General features: G+C 43.9%; 1 protein-coding gene across 2 annotated transcripts; it reads right to left on the bottom strand.

The window, feature by feature from the left end:
• Nucleotides 1–225: 225 nt before the first annotated feature.
• Nucleotides 226–20117, bottom strand: NRBF2 (nuclear receptor binding factor 2). Of its 2 annotated transcripts, XM_008270081.4 has the most exons (4): nucleotides 19851–20117; nucleotides 6562–6646; nucleotides 3833–3873; nucleotides 226–1733 (listed from the first exon to the last, which is right to left on the bottom strand). In XM_008270081.4, the coding sequence occupies exons 1-4, from the start codon at nucleotides 19878–19880 to the stop codon at nucleotides 1023–1025; spliced, it is 867 nt and encodes a 288-aa protein (XP_008268303.1). In that variant the 5' UTR covers nucleotides 19881–20117; the 3' UTR covers nucleotides 226–1022. The 2 variants fall into 2 exon arrangements, with proteins under 2 accessions (XP_008268303.1, XP_051679231.1); XM_051823271.2 differs by lacking the exon at nucleotides 6562–6646 and having other exon boundaries at nucleotides 19851–20108.
• Between the last annotated feature and the right edge of the window lie 1047 nt (nucleotides 20118–21164).

Here is a 21164-nt window from a genome sequence, read left to right as displayed (position 1 = left end):
CTCTCAAATAACCTTTAAAAAAAAAAGGTTCAGAACACCTATAAATGCCCATCCAAACCCCAGTTGTAGGAAAAACACTACAAAACATGGGGAAAAAAAGATCCATAAAATACCACGGTAACCATTTGACTGCATGTGTTCCCATTTCCCATTCAAAGTTTACAACACGGAGGAAAACTATTTGGTGCCTTGGTTTTAAACTACCAACCACATTCAACAAAGAAATAAAACACAATTATTTTATTGATTTCTTACAATCATATACTGCCAACTAGCATTACTTCACTCATGCATCATTAAAAACAAAGGATATTTCCTTGCTATTTTCAAATGATGCATTATATAATAAAGTTAGAACTTAAAATGCACCCTAATTATGTAAACTGGTAATTTAAAAAAAAGCTAATAATTTGGTTCCTTTCTTCATAAAATGGAAATTTAAATATTTCTCCTGATAGTCTTGAGGTTATCATTATGTTATGAGTAGTGCAAAGTGTGGCACATATAGTTTCTTCTAGAAAGGTGTGTTTCTTACACACTTTATATATATAAGCCAACAAAATGTGCATAACAAAACGCGCACAGTCAATGCATGATGGAAAGCATGTTTCAACTGTAGGCAGCCCTCGGGCCACCTTATTATTTCGGTTTTGCATTATCATTTATGGCATCATAGATTAATTACACAGAACATTTTTACACATTTTAACCCTGAAGAAAAATAACTGTTGCTTGAAAAAATTATTCCAGGTAGCCATTTGGTTTTTATCAGGAGAACAAGGACCTCTGAGAGTTGAGCGTTTGCCGAGTCGGAATCATCAGCTTAGGTCAATGAATCAGAGAGGCGACACGTTTCACAGTGACTTTCCCATAGCCTGGCCATGCCTCCTCTCCCATAGGATGCCAGATGATGAAGCACTTCCGGGATACCCCTGTAGGTGTGGTTTTCCCTTTTTCGTTTTCTGTTCTGGATTAACTCGTTACTGGATTATTTCCTTTTCTGACGTCTGTGGTCTTCCATTTTAATCATTCATAAATCCTTTCAGAATATCCTCAGAGAGCTCCATAAGGGGGAGTTCTGGAGATGGGAAATCCAAGGGAGGGAGATTGGGTATTGGAATGTCCTTGGCTTTCCCAGGATTCGCTGCGAACTTCTGCCAGCTTGCAGAGGCTGCAGCAGCGTCAGACTGCGGCGGCAAGCTCCACAACTCGGACTTTTCTACAAAGTCAGCATCTACTTCCAGCTCCTTTTCGACGGGGCCTTTTAGAAGTCTGGCCTTTTCAGCCTTCAGCTGTTTATTTTCTTTCCTTAATCTCTCATTCTCAGCCACAAGGAATTCCACATGCTTCATCAAATCTGCAATTTTGGTTGCCTGCTCCTCTATAATTGTTTTATCATCTTTTGGGGCTTTGCTTCCAATACACGGCTCTGCTGGCTCGCTCTTTTGCTGAAGTAAAAACAGTAGCGTGTCTGGATCCCTGTCAAAGGCCCCTCGAAGTTCAGGCAGACGTCTCTCGGTGGAAGGACTGTACTTGTGAGGAAGGAGGAGACTGTGGCCTTCCGCGTCCTCAGCACAGGGTCTGGGAGATGCCTGAAGATGGGCAGTGGCATCCCTGTCTGGGTGCTGCTGGGCGCGCAGTCGCTCCTCGCGCTTGGCTCTTTTCCACCTCTCCTGAATGAGGAGGAGCTGTTTCATGTGGCTGTCCCTTTGCAATTCCAGTGATAAATGAGCCTATCACACAGAAAGAGAGGTACAATTACAGAACTTCACATTTTAGGTCTTTTTAGTAATGTCCAACAGATACCATCCTAAGATGCTCCTTTCTGAATAACAATTTATACAATATGCTTGCAGATCAATATAACCTCAAAAAGTTTTTAGAATAACCAGGTCTTTTCGGATAAGCTAAAAATTTCATTCATAAGAAAACACCATTCATTGAGGAAGTCACAAGTGCTATTCTCAGTCAACAGACTGAATCAGACTTTCTGGACATGCCTTATTGCTCTGCAATGCCATTTGAACTCTGCTTAAATTGGAAATTTTGCCTCTTCAGACATACTAATTGTAAACCAGTTAAAAAGAAAGTCTTGTGAATCAGGGTATTTAGACAGCTCAGTGGACACCTGTATCATGTAGCTCTTATGAGCAGGTTCTACACTGTCAAAGGGAGTGCCAAGGATAAAGCTCACCTTTAAGGCTCCCTTGGTTCATCTGAGGAGCCACAGGTTTTTCCCTGGCCCTGATACCCCTCACAGAAACAATCCATTTAATTCAAGTGAGACAAATACTGAGTACTGCCCAGACACTTGGGTCATTTTATAAACAAGAAATCATTTTTGGATAATTTTTTTTTTTTTTTTTTTTTTGACAGGCAGAATGGACAGTGAGAGAGAAAGGTTTTCCTTTTGCCCTTGGTTCACCCTCCAATGGCCGCTGCGGCCTGCGTGCTGCAGCCTGCGCACCACGCTGATCCGAAGCCAGGAGCCAGGTGCTTCTCCTGGTCTCCCATGGGGTGCAGGGCCCAAGGACTTGGGCCATCCTCCACTGCACTCCCTGGCCACAGCAGAGAGCTGGCCTGGAAGAGGGGCAACCTGGACAGAATCTGGCACCCCGACCGGGACTAGAACCCGGTGTGCTGGCGCCGCAGGCGGAGGATTAGCCTAGTGAGCCATGGCGCCGGCCTGGATAATCTATTTTTAAAACATAGGTAGGCCCTTCCCATTAACAGAAGACAATTTAAAGTCACCAATGAAACAAATTTAAAAGTACCAGAGCTGTGGGGCCAGCACTGTGGCACAGTGAGTTAAAGCCCTGGCCTGCAGTGCTGGCATCCTGTGTGGGCGCCGGTTCTAGTCCCAGCTGCTTCACTTCCAATCCAGTTCTCTGCTACGGCCTGGAAAAGCAGCAGAAGATGGCCCAAGTCCTTGGGCCCCTGCACCCACATGAGAGATCCAGAAGCAGCTCCTGGATCCTGGCTTTAGATCAGCTCAGCTCCGTCCATTGTGGTCACTGGGGAGTGAACCAGCAAATGGAAGATCTCTCTCTCTCTCTGGCTCTACCTCTAACTCTTTGAAATTAATAAAATAAATCTTTAGAAAGTACCAGAGCTGTGTAAGAATTCAAAAAAAGACAAATGGGAGGGTATTATTTAAATTATACTTAACAAGCAAAGGGTGGTCCAAATAGTTTCCCTTGGCTAGGCTTGCTGACCTCACTGTGAGCAAATAACCAAATATGAGGCATGATTAGGAACGGTACCTATGCATCTCTAAAAGAGACATCTGGCCATCTGAGATCTCTGAGTAGCCACTAAAAAAAGGGACATGGGGCCAGCGCCGTGGCATAGTGGGTAAAGCCACCACCTGCAGCACCAGCTTCCTATATGGGTGCCAGCTCCCTGCTGATGGCCTGGGAAAGCAGAAAATAGCCCAAGTGCTTGGGCCCCTGCACCTGCATGGACGACCCCAAAGAAGCTCCTGGCTCCAGATTAGCCCAGGTCCAGCCACTGCAGCCATTGGGGGAGTGAAGCAGTGGATGGAAGATATCTCTATCCCCTTCTCTCCTTCTCTGTAACTCTGGCAAAATTTCAAATAAATGAATAAATAAATCTTGTTTAAAAAAAGAAAAAGGGACAGAAGTTCCTGCACACCAGTTCTGGGACATCTGCAGTAGCTCACTTAGTTTAAATTGCCTTTCTGAAGTACTCTTCTCTTGCCCATTTTTAATACAGAGATTTCAGAGGGGCACAATATTTTATTTTAGATTTCCAAGTCTCCACCAAAAAAACCTTCCTAAGCCTTGTTGCAAATATCAACAACATGTCTCACCTGCTCAGACTGTGTCAGCTTCATGGCTTCAGAAAGATAAGCTGGTAAGAAAAAAAAATGTACACAAATATATAAATGTTGTTATTTTTTAATTAGTCAAAGGAAGAATTTTAATACTCCTCATATGACAGACAGAACTGGTCCTCTAAGCAGTTCTGTCAAACGGAGATTTCCAAATTTGGTTTCTTTTAACTTTATTTATCTGAAAGGCAGAGCCACAGACACACACACACACACAGCAAATGAGCCAGTGTGCTTCCATCCTCTGGTTTACTCCTCCAAATGCCTGCAATAGCCAGGGTTGGATCAGAACTCTACCCAGGTCTCCCATGGGGGTGGCAAGGATCCAGGTACTTGAGCCATCACCTGCTGTTTCCTACAATGTCAGCAAGAAGCTGGATGAGAAGAAGGTGGGACTCGATCCCAGCACTCTGAAATGCAGGTGTCCTAAGTGGCGGCTTAATCTGCTGTGCCACACTGTCCAACCCCTGGACAGGATTCTTCTGAAAAAAGGATGTCAGTGATGATCAAATGTAAATATCCCTACTCCATCTTGAAGGTTTTAGTCTCTCAAAGAGAAAGAACCACACCGACCCGTAAATGTTACACTTAAGAAAATGAAGCTGGATGAGCATGTGATGCAGCAGTTAGGATGCTGCTTGGGTTGGGATGGCCACACCCTTATCAAAGCGCCTGGGCTCCAGTCCTCACCCTGCTTCTGATGCAGCTTCCCAGAGATCCGAATGGAATTCTGGACTTCTGGCTTTCAACCTGCACAAGTCCTGGCTGTTACAGGCATTTGGGGAGTAATCAGTAGACATCTCTTCTTCCGCTTTTCAAATAAATTTAAAATTACAAAACAATGTTAATATAATGATGTACACAGCCATAAAGAACTGAAGATGATCTAATCAGAAAACTGGTTCAGGGAAGAATATTAAGAATTGCCAACAATGTACCACTCACTATGCTCACCAAAATATCAAGTGATTACTGATGACTTTTAACCCACCTGAATACCTGGACTACATCACTTTGGCCTTGTACACAATTAGTGTTATTGAATTCTTTCCAAGCTATGACATCAGTTTATTATGAATTAAGGTAGTAGAGACCCTAAGAATCTGTTGACAGATTACTGTAAGGAAGTTACTGAAGAGAATATAATGTCATCTATGAAGGCCTTCACTAAACTCTTCCTCTGATCTTAGGAGCCGATTTTGAGTGTCTGAATTTGTTTGCAATTAATGTAGCCAATTTAAAAATCCTTACTTTTCCTTTTCAGGCTGTTAGAAAGCTTATGGGCAAATTCTTCTTCTATAAATGTACCGGAATTTATGGCACATTTTATAAATTATACTCCCAGGTTTTTTCCCACTCTTTCTATAGATCTCCTCTATAAGACATTTTTCACCCCTTCTGGAATAAGGTAGGGTAAAAATATTATTAATGGATTGTATACAATTTTTAACTCTTACTATAAACTTTTGGCATCTCTTATCCATACGTTGAGTTCTTTTCTGCCTTTTTGCATTAATCCAAACAGTTTAATAATTTTTTGATTTCATGGTTTAGAACTGTCTGCTAGGATATACACAGTCCTTTAGATACAAATTCATCAGATGCTACCATTAAAGAAAAAAATTTGGTTGTTTTATCAATTTTTCCAACTTTTTCTTTTTTATTCCAATAGGCAACCTGTGCAGCTGCACACTGTTTCTTTTCCATGACTCCATGTTTAAATCTGGTGAGAGAGGCCGGTACCGTGGCTCAATAGGCTAATCCTCTGCCTGTGGCTCTGGCACACCGGGTTCTAGTCCCGGTCGGGCGCCGGATTCTGTCCCGGTTGCCCCTCTTCCAGACCAGCTCTCTGCTGTGGCCAGGGAGTGCAGTGGAGGATGGCCCAAGTGCTTGGGGCCTGCACCCCATGGGAGACCAGGAGAAGTACCTGGCTCCTGCCATCGGATCAGCGCGGTGAGCCGGCCACAGCGCGCCGGCCACGGCGGCCATTGGAGGGTGAACCAACGGCAAAAGGAAGACCTTTCTCTCTGTCTCTCACTGTCCACTCTATCAAAAAAAAAAAAAAAAAAATTCTGGTGAGACATTCTGTGTGCTCTGCAACTGCTGATCCAGCATGGATGCATTTTGGGGCTGCCAATGTGGTGTAGACAGTAAAGCTACAGCCTGGGATGCCAGTTTTCCATATGGGCACCAGTTCCTGCCCCAGCTGCTCCACTTCAGATCCAGCTCCCTAATGGCCTGGGAAAGTCAGCAGAAGATGGCCCAAGTGCTTGGGCCCCCGCCGCCCACGTGGGAGACCCTGAAGAAACTCCTGGCTTCAGCCTACCCCAGCATTGGCCACTGCAGCCATCTGCAGGGTCAAACAGCAGATGGAAGATCTCCCTCTGTCTCTCTCTCTTTTTAAAGGTCTATTTATTTGAAAGCAGAGTTAGAGAGGGAGAGATGGAGATCTTCCAACCACTGGCTCAATCCCCAAATGGCTTCAACAGCCAGATCTGGGCCGATCTAAAGCTAGGCGCTTCCATCTGGTCTCCCATGAGGGTGCCATCTCCCATGCTGGGCCATCTTCCAGTGCTTTCCCAAGCACATTCGGCAGGGAGTTAGACTGGAAGTGGAGCAGCCATATGAGACATCTGACTAAATCACAGTGCCAGCCCCCCCTGTAACTCTTTCAAATGAATAAATCTTAACATTTTAAAAAACCTCACCTGCAGCCTTTTTGTGACAAGAAATAGCCTCTTCATATTTCCCTCCAGCCAGTAAACGGTCTGCTCGTCTGCTCTGTTGATGAGCCTGGAAGACAAAATTGTAAATCATGACTTTAAAAAAACTTATTAATAAGATTCAAAATGCTTTTTTAATGCCACATATCAAACTTTACAGCTGTATCAGTAACTTGGGAAATATAATGAATAGAGCCTAGATCTAACTCCAGCATTTGACTGGAACTGGTGACTTCTCACTCCACGAATAAACCCTCTCAAGATTAATACCAGATACTCAATTCCATCTGTACCCACATCCTTCCATTTTTCAGAGATAAACCAAAAGAATCACAGCTATAAGCTATTATCCCAAATTTGTATTTTCTTAATTTTTTAACAAGCTCCTTTCAAAATAATGGTTATCTTACATACACTTTTACCAATCTTACATAGTTTCAAAACTAATCAGGAATTCACTTTTAACATAACAAATCCAAAATTTCTCTCTTATGTCAATTTTTCCCTTTCAACATTAGGGTTATCTGTTTGGAAAATCAAAGCTTTGTTCATCACACAGTTGAGGAATTAATGATATCATTATTTAATATCACAGGGCAGATCTCACCAAAAGAACAAACTTGGAAGTTCAAAAACCAAAAGACCTTATTGACTCTGAATGTAAAGGTAATGGATTGGCTACACTGTCACTGGTCTCCCTATATTTGTGTTACACTTTAAGCATTTCAAAAGAAGTTTACAAACAAAACTATTGATACTTTAGGTTTAATTAATTTATTTGAAAGCTAGAGGAACAAAACTACATTTGGCTGGTTCACTCCCCAGATACCCACAATAGCTGGGGAAGGGCCATGCTGAAGCCAGGAGCCAGAAACTTTACCTGGGTCCCTCATAGGGCTGGCAGGAACCCAACTACCTCGGCCATCATCTGCTGCCTCCTAGGCACATTAGCAGAAAGTGGATGGAAGTGGAGGCCAGACCAGACTCAGACTCTAACAGGGACACAGGTGCCCCAAGCAGATTAACCCACTGTATCACAACAATCACCTGCGAAAAGCGCTTTACTAGGCATTATCTCACCAGCTTTCACTACAAGCTCATGAATGTGTTTCTCTATCGTTACAGAGGCCAACAGATTGATGGGGTCACATGACTTCCATAAGATTTTTAAAGTAAATTATACATTATATTCTTTTTTTAAAAGATTTATTTATTTTATTTGAAAGTAAGAGTAACAAAGAGAGAGAAGCAGAGGCAGGGAGAGAGATCTTCCATCCATTGGTTCACTCCCCAGATGGCGACAATGGCCAGAGTGTGCTGATCTAAAGCCAGGAGCCAGGAGCTTCTTCTGGGTCTTCCAGGTGGGTACAGGGGCCCAAAGACTTGGCCTATCTTGTACTGCTTTCCAAGGCCATAGCAGAGAGCTGGATCGGAAGTGGAGCAGCCAGGCCTCGAACCAGCGCTCATATGGGATGCCAGCACTACAGGCGATGGCTTTACCCGCTATGCCCCAGCACTGGCCCCAAGATTTTTACAACAAAGTAGACACCATCAGCTAATGTCTTGTAACAAGTGAAATGTTTTCTTCACTAAAAAACTAAAATATAATTTAGCATAGCTTTTCAAAAAGTGAGAAGCATTATATATCCACATTCATAAAAGCAGTTTCACAACAACCAAAAGTTAGAAACAACCCCAATGTCCATTCAAGATGAATGGATAAAATGTAGTACGTAAACACAACGGCTCATCATTTTCTCTTTAAATGGAAGGAAACTGACATATTCTACAATATAGATGAACTCTTTAGACATTACACTAAATGAAATAAAACAGTCAAAAAACATACTGTGGCCGGCGCCGTGGCTCACTAGGCTAATCCTCCGCCGGCACACCGGGTTCTAGTACCGGTCGGGGTGCCAGATTCTGTCCCGGTTGCCCCTCTTCCAGGCCAGCTCTCTGCTGTGGCCAGGGAAGTGCAGTGGAGGATGGCCCAAGTGCTTGGGCCCTGCACCCCATGGGAGACCAGGAGAAGTACCTGGCTCCTGCCTTCGGATCAGCGCGGTGCGCCGGCCGCAGCGCGCCAGCCGCGGCGGCCATTGGAGGGTGAACCAACGGCAAAAAGGAAGACCTTTCTCTCTGTCTCTCTCACACTGTCCACTCTGCCTGTCAAAAAACAACAAAAAAAAAAACCATACTGTATGATTTCACTTAAATGAGATATTCATAGTCACACAAACAGGAAAATAGAATGGCAGAAATTGTTAGAACTGAATGAGAGGAAAAGGAGGAGGGAGTAGCTGTTCAACTGGCATGGTTTGTTTTATAAGATGAAATGTTTCAGCAATTTGTTGCACAATGATGTAAATTTATTTAACACTACTAAATTGTACACTTAAGGGAGAACATTGTGGCACCACAGGTTAAGCTGCCACTTTTGTCACTGGTATCCCATATAAGTGAACCAGTTCCTATTCTGGTTGCTTTGCTTCCAATCCAACTCCCTACTAATGCATCTGGGAAGGCACAAGATGGCTCAGGTTCTTGGGTTCCTGCCACTCATGTGGAAGATGTGGATAGGGTTCCTGGTGCCTGTCTTTGGCCTGGCCTAGATTTTTTTTTTAAACAATTTTTTTTTTAATTTATTTGACAGAGTTAGATAGTTAAAGAGAGAAAGGTCTTCCTTCCGTTGGTTCACTCCCCAAATTGGTCGCTACGGCCGGAGCTATGCCGATCCAAAGCCAGGAGACATGTGCTTCCTCCTGGTCTCCCATGCAGGTGCAGGGCTCAAGCACCTGGGCCATCCTCCACTGCACTCCCGGGCCACAGCAGAGCTGGACTGGAAGAGGGGCAACCAGGACTAGAATCTGGCACCCATATGGGATGCCAGCACCACAGGAGGAGGATTAACCAAGTGTGCCATGGCGTGGCCTGGCCTAGATTTGGTTGCTGTGGCATTTGAGGGGGGAGACCAGTGGATGGAAGATCTCTCCCTGTTACTCTATCATTTAAATAAATATTTAAACTATATGTGGTTAAGGTAAAGTTTTTTAAAAATTTAACACAAAACTGCACATAACTATGGGGGTACCATGTGATATTCTGATATTTGTGTAATGCTCAAATCAGGATAAACCTATCTCCTTAAACATTTATGTTGTTTTTTTAACATCACTTTTTAAAAAAGCAAATCTTTTTTAGTTAGATATAAAATGATTTATCTTGAATACTATTCAAAAAATGTCCCATTATAGCTTCTGGAACAGCAGTTAGGGTATCACTTGGGACACCCCAACCCACAATGGAATGCCTAGTTTATGAGATCTGTCTCCACTTCCAATTCCAGCTTCCTACTAATGCACACACTGGGAGGCAGCAAGTGATGGCTCAAATACGTGGTTTCCTGCCATCCACATCGAAGACCTGGACTGACCTGGATGCTTGGGGAATAAAACAGCAGATGGGAGGTGTCCAGCTACTTGCCTCTCAAATTTTTTTTAATTAGAAAAAAAGAGATGTGTTATTGATGCCTCATAAAAACACTTTGGAGAATCATTTTACAACTGGGCTTACAGATATTCTGGGCATGTAGCCGGTGTGAAACAGAGGTGAAGACAAAAGTAGAAAAGGCACTTCCATCAACACATGCTGTTTATATTTTCCCCACTTCTATTTTTGCAAGAAGAAATAATCAACACTCTTTAAAGGCAAGATCATCCCCTTGTTTCAGAGGCTTTTTCAAACAGTAATTAAACAAATACTTCTCTAAGTCACATTTTATTCTTGAGAACAATGGTCACAAGAAATGACTGGAGACTTAATGGATGAATTTTAACCACGGAGTTTTGAACTGAGCAAAAAATATGTTCTGAACACGTAAGTATTTCCCAATAGCCAGAAATGGCACAGATCTTTGAGGACGGTAATGTACATGATGAAGCAAGCTAACACAAGCAGTGATGATTACCAAGATTTCTCTAATGAACATGTTCTGATTATACTGTTACAGCAAGTGGCATTCAACAAGATTCCGGGTAGGCAAGAAAAAAGGAATGGAAGGGTAAATCTGTAGGTTTACCTCTGAACTTTCAAAGCAGCCCAACAGAGCGAGCAAATTCCTCTGAAATCCCAATCTACCTCATACCTAGCCCTACCAAGAACCAGGGTTCTGGAATCAAGAGCTGGCTCTTTGACTAAAGCAGCTAAGTTATTTGGACCTTAAGAATCCCATTTCCTCACCTGTAAAATGATGGCTTTGGACCAAAGATGTGCTTCTCAAGGTTTAATGGGAATACTAATCACCTGGGGCTCTTATAAAAATGCAGACTCTGACTCCACAGATGGGAATAAAGCTTGAGATTCTACTTGAGGCTGAAACTGCTGCTCACGGACACACTTCGAGAAACAGAGACAGGAGGATATCTGAGGCTGTCCTATGCTAACACTACTACGAGGACTTAGATCACTTTCTACCTTGAAATATGGATATTAATTTGGCTCCCTAACTAAACCCCATGCTCTGATGACAGAATCAACTGCTAACTCAACTGTTCAACACCAATAAAAGTTATCAAGCGGTGAGAGCAAAACCCCAAAAACTTACCCTGCCAATGTTTTATTATAGTCTCAGATATCATAGATTCCATTAAAAATATGTGACTACTCTAGGTTTTTTGGTACTAATGTAAACAAATGTCCTATTTTAAAAAGAAGTACAATTCCTACTAAATTCTTATTAGCATGAACAGAATGGATAGTCTTACTGCCTAAGCTTACAATTTCAGCTTCAACAATTATGAGACAAATAAACCTGGCTTTCTTAACTACTTGCCTCAGTTTCCTCATTTCTAAAAGAGTGGTTGTGAAAATTATTTAAAATATCACAGTGCACAGAATAGTACCTGGTACAACATCTGTATGCTAAATAATATGAAAAACAATAAAACTGCTGGAAGTAGCTGCTATCAAAAAGTTGACAACGAGGGCCGGCGCTGTGGCGTAGCAGGTAAAGCTGCCGCCTGCAGTGTCATCACATATGGCCGCTGGTTCGAATCCCAGCTGCTCCACTTCCAATCCAGCTCTCTGCTATGACCTGGGAAAGCAGTGAAATATGGCCTCTGCACCCGTGTGGGAGACCCATAAGCAGCTCCTGGCTTCGGATCAGTGCAGCTCCAGCCATTGTGGCCATCTGGGGAGTGAACCAGTAGATAGAAGATTTTTCTCTTTCTCTTCTGTACATCTACCTTTCAAATAAATAAATAAATCTTAAAAAAAAAAGTTAACAATGTAGTTAGGTATACCAGGCTAAACTGTGTTTTTAAATAACTGAAGATAATGTAGGAAACTTATTGTAGTACTAATTTTTATTTTTAAAACAACCTTTGGGGCTGGCACTGTGGCACAGCAGGTAAAACAGCTAGCTGCCTGCAGTGCCAGCATCCCATATGGGCGCCGGTTTGAATTCCAGCTGCTCCACATCCGATCCAGCTCTCTGCTATGGCCTGGGAAAGCAGTGGAAGATGACCCAAGACCTTGGAAGAAGTTCCTGGCTCCTGGATTTGGATCAGTGCAGCTCCAGCCGTTGCAGCCATCTGGGGAGTGAACCAGCGAATAGAAGATACCGTGCTTGCTATCTCACTCACTCGCTGGCTCTCTGCCTCTGTAACTCTGACTTTCAAATAAACAAATAAATCTTAAAAGAAAGAAAAAAACTACCTTTAAAGATGTCACAGAGGCCAGCACTGTGTCTTAGCAGGTAAAGCCACTGCTTGTGGCGCAGGTAACCCATAGGGGCACTGGTTTGAATCCCAGCTGCTTTACTTGCAATCCAGCTCCCTGTGCTGATGTGCCTGGGAAAAGCAATGGAGGACAGTCCAAGTTCTTGGGCCCCTGCTCTCACGTGGAAGAGCCAGAGGAAGCTCCTGGCTTTGGAGAGTTCAGCTCCAGCCATTGCAGCCAGCTGGTGAGTAAACCGGTGGGTGGAAGATCTCTGTCTCTCTCCCTCTCTAACTCTGCCTTTCAAGTAAATAAATAAATCTTTTAAAAAAAATTCATATTAATAAAATACTACTCTTGGTAGAGTAAGTCATTAAAAGTAATCCTATAAATATACTCGATAATTTAAAATAATAGTTGTGAAATTCAAAACAAAATAGTCCCATCCACCACTTCTCTCTGCAAGCTATACTTCTTCCTAGACAAGCTATATATAGTTCTTTTGGGAATGGCTATATTCTTATATTATCTTGTCCTCTGGACACATAAAGATTTCTTTCCCCCAGATTTTCAAATTTAGGATCAGAAAGTCTGTCAAGAAACGTTCACGTGCCTATCACGACTGTGAGATTCAGAGGCCAGCCAGGTGTGAAGCAGCCAGGCCTGCCGAGGCAAAGAGGAGACTCCTGACAACATCTGATTACAAGGTCTCAGGAGTTCTTGGACCCACCTACACTGTACCCTGCCCTTCCTGTGTCTTTGTAGTCCAATAAGTTATCCCTTTGGGTTTAAACTAATTTCAAGTCTGTACCCATCATCCGCCACCAACAAAAATCCTAACCACTAGAACCAGGTTACTAAGTAACCTCACTGACAAGTACTTTCTTAACTCTACATGCTGCTTTAAAAACACAAAGTTGTGGTGCAGTAGGCTAAGTCTCTGCCTGCAGTGTCGGCATCCCAAGTGGGCGCTAGTTCGTGTCCGGCTGCTCCACTTCCGATCCAGCTCTCTGCTTATGGACTGGGAAAGCAGTGGAAGATGGCTCAAGTATTTGGGCCCCTGCACCTGTGTGGGGGACCTGGAAGAAGCTCCTGGTTTCAGATCAGCTCAGCCCCATCCACTGTGGCCATTTGAGGAGTGAACCAGCAGATGGAAGACCTTGCACTCTGTCTCTCCCTTTGTCTTTATCTCTCAAATAAATAAGTGAAATCTTAAAAAAAAAAAAAATACAAGTTTGTGGTAGGCATCTGGCACAGCAGTTAAGATGGTTCTTAAGGGCCAGCGCCATGGCAGTCGTGAGTAAAGCCACCACCGCCTGCAGTGCTGCCATCCCATATGGGCACTGGTTCGAGCCCCAGCTGCTCCACTTCCGATCCAGCTCTCTGCTATGGCCTGGGAAAGCAGTGGAAGATGGCCCAAGTGCTTGGGCCCCTGCACCCATGTGCGAGACCTGAAAGAAGCTCCTGGTTCCTGGCTCTGGACTGGCTCAGCTCCAGCTGTTATGGCCATCTGGTGAGTGAACCAGAAGATAGAAGACCTCTCTCTTTGCCTCTACCTCTCTGTAGCTCTGCCTTTCAAATAAAGTAAATAAACTCTTAAAAAAAAAAAAAAAAAAGATGGTGCTTAGGTCACCCACATCCCATATCAGAGAACCTAGTTCAAGTTCCACCTCTTCCACTTCCAATTCCAACAACCTGCTAATACCTACTCGGGAAAGCAGCAGATAGCCCACTTACTTGGTTCTTTACCATCTCGCTCCAGCCTGGCCTGCCCTAGCTGCTGCACACATTTGGAGAGTGACCCAGTAGATGAAAGCTCTCTTGTATCTCAAATAAAATGAAATTAAGTAAAAATTTTAGAACAAAAAATAGGTTCAATGTTGTCTTTTTCAAAAGAGAAAACTATTACCTTTCATAATTTCTAATTTATTTCATTTCCTTTGTAAAAGCTGTACATAAAGATGAAAAGGAACACTACACAGTATAAAGAACCAAAAGGAAGGCAAAAGAAAATCTAACATATGCCTGACCCTATGGTAGTACCTTCAGTTGGGAGCAAACAAGAAACTTCATTCATTCTCTTTCCCGATCAACTCACAAGTCTCCTACAAACAAGTGGCAAGTATTACCTCTGAACAATGAGCATGGAAAGGACCATCCAACTAATGTAATATAATTATATTTAGGATAACTGTTCAAGTGTTAGAGAAGTCCAGGAAATTTTTTTAAAAAACAATTATTATTATTTTCATTTATCTGAAAGGCAGAAACAAGAGATCTTCCATCTACTGGTTCAGTACCCAAATGCCTGCAATAGCCAGGGGTAAGCCAGACCAGGATGGAGCCAGAAGGGTGGAACTCAAACCAGGTCTCTCACATGGGCAGCAGGGTTTCAAGTACCTGAGCCATGACCTGCTGCTTCCCCAGGTATGCATTTGTAGGAATCTGCAATCGGATGCGGAGCCAGCTCTCAAACCCAGGCATCCCAAGCAGTATACAACTAGTGTACGACCACTGCAGCAAAAGTTCACCCCTTGGCCGGCGCCGTGGCTCACTAGGTTAATCCTCCGCCTAGCGGCACTGGCACACCGGGTTCTAGTCCCGGTCAGGGCGCCGGATTCTGTCCAGGTTGCCCCTCTTCCAGGCCAGCTCTCTGCTGTGGCCCGGGAAGGCAGTGGAGGATCGCCCAAGTGCTTGGGCCCTGCACCCCATGGGAGACCAGGAGAAGTACCTGGCTCCTGCCTTCGGATCAGCGTGGTGCGCCGGCCGCAGCGCGCCAGCCGCGGCGGCCATTGGAGGGTGAACCAGTGGCAAAGGAAGACCTTTCTCTCTGTCTCTCTCACACTGTCCACTCTGCCTGTCAAAAAATAAAAAAAATTTTTAAAAAAGTTCACCCCTCAGGACGACTTCTTTTTAATTTTAAATCTAAGGTTCAATTTCTCCCATCCAAATCTTTTTGTCCTCCTGTAGTTTCCAGTTTAGCTTGCTTTTCTTCAAAACTGCCACCATCCGCTGTAAAGACAGTGAGAATCTAGTACAGTACCTTTCAAATTACAGCATGCAAGCCACTAACAGGTTGTGAAATCAATCTAGTGGGTGACAACTAGTTTTTTTTAATATAAAAGTAAATGTTACAGAATGTAAGTAGTAAAAACTTCATTGTTTCGGTGAAACTTATGAATCCCTGCTTTCTGCACAATTCCAGGAGGCACCTTTCATAATCTAACAGCTCTGTTGTAATGCACATACGTATGTGTTGCTTTTCTGTAAAAAATTCTCACTGTGATCATTCAACATGAACAAATGCTGATATAATAAAAAGATCAATATTTATTTAGACTCTTGCTTTCAAATCCCATTGTCACCACTTACTCTGAATTTCAAAGTCTTCATCTGTGAAAAACAGGAATCTGTCCTATAGCTGTTTAGAGGACCAGATAAATAATCTACGTAAGATGTCCCCCTCCCCCATTACTAATTGCTGGATATATTTTAGTGCCCTACCACCTTTCCCCAGGGTGTTTCCATTAAGCCCAGCCTTGCTTGCAACAGAGGATGAATTTTCCTTGCAGTTTTTCAAGGCAACAAGGAAGAGGTTCAAACAGCCTTCTTACTTTAAAGATTTTACTGCCAATATCAGTATAGTTATCATGGGATGGTTAGAAAGTCTCCAGGTATGTACATGGATATTCTCTGCACCATGTTATCAGATTCCTTTTCTTAGATGAGAAGCTTGGAGGTTTCTTTACTTACCTATGTGAGAACTGACCACTCTAAGGAGAAGCTCAATTACTCAATAAATATATTCCCAGTACTCTTTAAAGGACAAACACTCAGACAACAATTATGGTCACACAGTCACATGGACCTTGCCCTTTGGGGTAGGTAAACAAGCATGAGCAACAGTCATTTATAAATTAAGATCTGGCGGCCAGGGCCGCGGCTCACTAGGCTAATCCTCCACCTAGCGGCACCGGCACACCGGGTTCTAGTCCCGGTTGCCCCTCTTCCAGGCCAGCTCTCTGCTGTGGCCAGGGAGCGCAGTGGAGGATGGCCCAAGTACTTGGGCCCTGCACCCCATGGGAGACCAGGATAAGTACCTGGCTCCTGCCTTCGGATCAGCGCAGCGCGCCAGCCATGGCGGCCATTGGAGGGTGAACCAATGGCAAAAAGGAAGACCTTTCTCTCTCTCTCACTGTCCACTCTGCCTGCCAAAAAAAAAAAAAAAAAAAAAAAAAATCTGGCATCACTTCTCAAACTCACAGCAAACAAACTGAAGAACTAGAAATTATCTAATGTTTAACATTTGCTATCAACATTCACACTACTAAAATGACATGTATGAAAAGAAATGCCTCAGTCTACACTAAGTAACTTTATGGTATAATTTTTACATGTTAAAAATTTGACAAAAAGAAAAAAGCTAACAAAACAACTCAAAGTCCAAAGACCAGCTATTTTTTCCTTTAATGGAAATAACATTTATCTTATTTTGCTTCTGACCAACTTTAAAAGAAATGGACTGGGGCCAGTATTGTGGCATAAGGGGTTAAGCCACCACCTGCGACACTAGCATCCCATATGGGTACCAGTTCGAGACCCAGCTGCTTCCCATCGGATCCCTGTTAACACTCCTGGGAAGGCAGCAGAAGACAGCCCAAGTCCTCAGACCCCTGCACCCACTTGGGAGACCCAACAAAGTTCCTGGCTTGGACCTGGCCCAGTTGTGGCCATTTGGGAAGTGAACAAGTGGATGGAAGATCTCTGTCTCTCCGATCCTCTCTCTCTGCAACTCTACCTTTCAAATAAAATAAATCTTCAGGTAATATAACTAAGCCACATTATCTATACAACAGATTAAAAATATCTATTTCAAATTACTCTCCAAGATATCTTTTAAAATTCACTGTGAGGAAATAAGTCTACAAACTCTTGCTGCAAACCTAACATGAAACAATCAACCCTACAGCAGCAGCACTAAATGCTAACACAAGCTACACTTCAGTAAGGACCATAGTGAAATGAAGACGATGAGAACATGAATATAGAAGCATTGCTAGAAAGAAGTCATGATATCAAAATGAACTGTGATCCACAATGTACTTGAGCCATTGACCTATAATTACTTAATTTCTCTCAATATGAGCTTATTCATCTATAAAACTGGGAAAGAATAAATTACAAGGATATTCTGAGGACAAAGAACTATACATCTATGTACTGTAGTCCCTAAACAATAAATTTAGACTACACTGTGATGCTATTTCAAAAGCCTGTGTATACTAGTGAGATTTTCAAAGGCACTCATTAAATCATAGCACTGACAACAACCACACTGACTCAACAATATACTTAGGTATCCACTGATATAAAAGAATGTAATAGCTTTAAAAAAGCTATAATGTTGAATGACAACTGAATTACTACAACATACAGTTAAGATCATTCCAGTAAATGTTAATCTCTGTTCCAATAAACAACTAGATTTGAAATTAGATCTTTTGAACTGCAAAAAGATTTAAAAATTCATATTTCTGACATTTGCCCACTTAAGTTTTATGGAATTATGCTAGTCTTAACGGGACTGCTTCAAAACTCTCCTATAAAAAGAAAATATTGTTGCTGCCATTTCGCTAATATTTCCTAAACTGGTGATACTGCTCCATGTACAACTGTTGCCCAGTTTCAGTTTTCTCATAAGACACTGCACACTTGTGGGCAGCTGGCTGGGGTTAGGCTACAACCTGCCTCCAAATAAAGTGGAAACTAACTGGAACTGAACCAATGGTCATGCTGCAAGGACACTTGAACTCTGAAGCACTTTGTAAACTGCTACTTATTTCTAGTAAGATTCCCATGAAGTCTCAGTATTGAGAGTCATCCATTATATTTCATTACGAACTGTATGACACCCTAAAAACAAAGATACAAGATATTTCTGTGGTTTTTAAAAAGACACAAATGTAGCCCAATTCTCAAGTATAAACAATGGTTACTAATGGGCGCACAGCTTAGCTTAATGAAACTGGAGGAGGCTCCTCAGCCATTTCCAATCCTAGCTTTAGGTCCTAACCTATAGGTTTACGAAGCTCAACAGTTCCAGAGCGTCACTCCATAAGAGGTTTAACGTAAGGACTGAAGGTATTATTATAATAGCTAACTCTTACACTGTACTGGGTACCTGACTCAATTCCAAGCACTTTACACATCTATTTACTCCCCAATCCTAACAAACCCGAAACAGAGTTAAGTAATTTGCCCAAAGTTACACAGCTGTCAAGTGGCAAAGCCAGAATGCAAATCCTAGCAGTTTGGCTTGAGTCTTTACGTGTACGTGTGTGTCTGTGTCTGTGTCTAAGTTCTCATTTTATTTGAAAGGCAGAGAGATTAATCTTCTATCAGGTGGTTCACTCTAAAATGCTCACAACTGCCTGAGGCCTAGGCCAAGAGCCCAGAATACAATCTGGATCTCCCAAGCGAGAGGTAAAGATCCAAGTACTTAAGCTATGACTTGCTACCTCATAGGCTGCAAATTAGCATTCAGTTTGAATTCGAAGCAACCATGGGACTTGAACCCAGGCACTCTGATGTGAGAATTGTATGTCCCGCAGTCTTAGCTGCTGTGCCAAATGACCCAGAACCTATAACCCTAAACCACCAAGTTCCACTGCTTCTCTAGTTAGAACCATTCCAGGGTTCTTCCACACACGAGGGTTCAGAATTCCAACGTGAGAAACAAAACCTCCATAACCTTTTCCCAGTCCCATCACCTCAAATGGATTGCAAACCTGTGACTTCAAAAGTTATTTGTCTGCAACCTTAATCAACTTGACGTTTGCATCCAACATAGGTACACTCTGTGGGAAACCGAAAGATGAAGTGGCCAGTCTGGAAAGAACTTGCTTTTCTTGGCGGTGGGTGGGTGGCTGTGTGTTTTAATCGCAACACCTGAGATCCCTAAGACTATAATAAAATAGGCAATCAGCACTAAAGCTGGGAACCACAAACATTTTCGTGTTTTCAAGATGCCTAGCGATGAAGTCGACCAAAAACCAGCTGTCTCTACTATACTGGGGGAGAAGTGAGGCTCCGTCGCTGTATCTGAACACGAGACATGGGTAAGAAAAACGAGGAGGGAGTTGGTACTCCATTCCTCCAAAGCGGAGAGGCACACTCAGACCCCAACTGGAAGTTCAACCCAGCATCACACACCGTTTCTGCCTGGCCGGCTTCGGTGTCCTTCCAGGCTGCTACGTGGCGTTTGGAGGCATTCCCCCGGCTGGTGACACCCCCGTGCCTGGGACCCTGCAACAGGGCACACCCGAGGTAGTCGCAGCCTCCCAGGAATTCCGCGAGGAGGACAAAGTCTGGGGCAGCTCGCCCAGGACCCTGTGTGCGGGTCAGGGCCTGCGTGCTGCGCCCCCCAGTCTCTGCGACCACCCGTGCCAAACCCGCCTCCTGGCCTCCAGTGTCAACCTGCACTCCCACTCCCGAGACAGGACCCAACTCCTGAGGCAAAGGCACTCGAGAGCGGACGCGCCCGGCCGTGGGCCACTCACCAGGTTGAGGGGTCCTTCCATTACTTCCATAGACCCCGGGGTAAGCGGTGGCCTGAGGAAGCGGAGCAGCGGCGCCGGAGAACATGGAGGGGCGTAGACACGGAGGGCGGCGCAGCGGCGGAGACGGCGCCCCCTCTCCGCGCCCCGGGAGCCAGCGGTGGGAGAAAAGACAGCAACAACCACACCACTTCCTTCTCCGGCGCCGCGCCGCGAATCCGCCGCCTGCGCCGCCGCCGCCGCCGCCGCGGCCACGCACAGCGTCCTGACGTCACACGTGCCGGCGGCTGGTTCAAGGTGGGAGTTAGGACGGGTGTGGGTGGGGCTCAGAGAGGGCGGGGCAGCGGCTGGCGTTCGCTCGCGCGTGGGCAGTTTTTCCTCTCGCGAGAGGCGAATTTTCAGCTTTTGGAAGTCTACTCTGATGTCACGTGGGGGAGTTGCAGCCTTTTTGTTGGTTATTTAACGTGTGTGTTCTTTCATTTCCTTCCAGCCGGACGTTTTCCCAGGTCTACTCGGCTGAGGTACACCTTTCTTGTTCTCCCCTTCTCACTTTTATCCGTGTACCTCATTGATTTTTTTTTTCCCCAAAGAGCTGATATAAGTAATGTTAACCCATGCACTGCACAGGACTTCCCTAGAGATTTGAGTTCTGCGGGGCTCTGCCCTCAAGTTACAAACTAATAAAGCACATTACATGGGTCACAAATAGCCAACTTTGTGAGCAGGCATTTAACCCAGCGGTCAAGATGCGCACGTCTCGAAGCGAAGTGCCTGGGTTCGAGCCTTTGCTCTGGCTCTTGACGCCAGCTTCTTGCCGATTCAGATCCTGGGAGGCAGCACTGGATTCCTGCCATCCATGTAGGTGACCCGCACTGAATTCCTGGAGCTTGACTCTGCCCTGTCCTCAGTATTGTGGGCTCTAGCACTTCCCCGCCTCTTAAATAAATGTTTAAAACTTTTAAAGAACACAAGTAGGCAAATATAATATTCGACTTATTTACCAATTGTGTACCAAATCACTGTGCCAGGTTCTTTCTGTCATGGAATCACTTAACAAATAGTTGTGAGTTATAGTGCAAAGGGAACAGGTACGGAACTCAGAGTAACCAAGATGGGGTAGGGAGGTCATGGAATGTTTCACAGAGCTGCTTTTTTTTTTTTTTTTTTTTTTTTTTTTAAGATTTTTATTTATTTATTTGACAGATAAAGTTACAGACAGTGAGAGAGAGAGAGAGAGAGAGAGAGGTCTTCTGTTGGTTCACTCCCCCAAATGGTTGCTATGGCCGGCGCTGTGCCCATCTGAAGCAAGGAGCCAGG

This window comes from Oryctolagus cuniculus, chromosome 15 (genome assembly GCF_964237555.1).
Source record: "Oryctolagus cuniculus chromosome 15, mOryCun1.1, whole genome shotgun sequence".
Taxonomy (NCBI): Eukaryota; Metazoa; Chordata; class Mammalia; order Lagomorpha; family Leporidae; genus Oryctolagus; species Oryctolagus cuniculus.
The sequence above is the reverse complement of the archived record's forward strand: the minus strand, read 5'-3'. Positions and strand labels throughout refer to the sequence as shown.

Excerpts from the sequence above, each read along its gene's own strand:
- NRBF2 (XM_008270081.4), bottom strand. The coding sequence starts at position 19,880 with ATGGAAGTAATGGAAGGACCCCTCAACCTG. Across the intron at positions 6,647-19,850 it reads TGGAAGGACCCCTCAACCTG|GCTCATCAACAGAGCAGACG; the intron begins GTGAGTGGCCCA and ends TTTGTCTTCCAG. Across the intron at positions 3,874-6,561 it reads TTGTCACAAAAAGGCTGCAG|CTTATCTTTCTGAAGCCATG; the intron begins GTGAGGTTTTTT and ends TTTTCTTACCAG.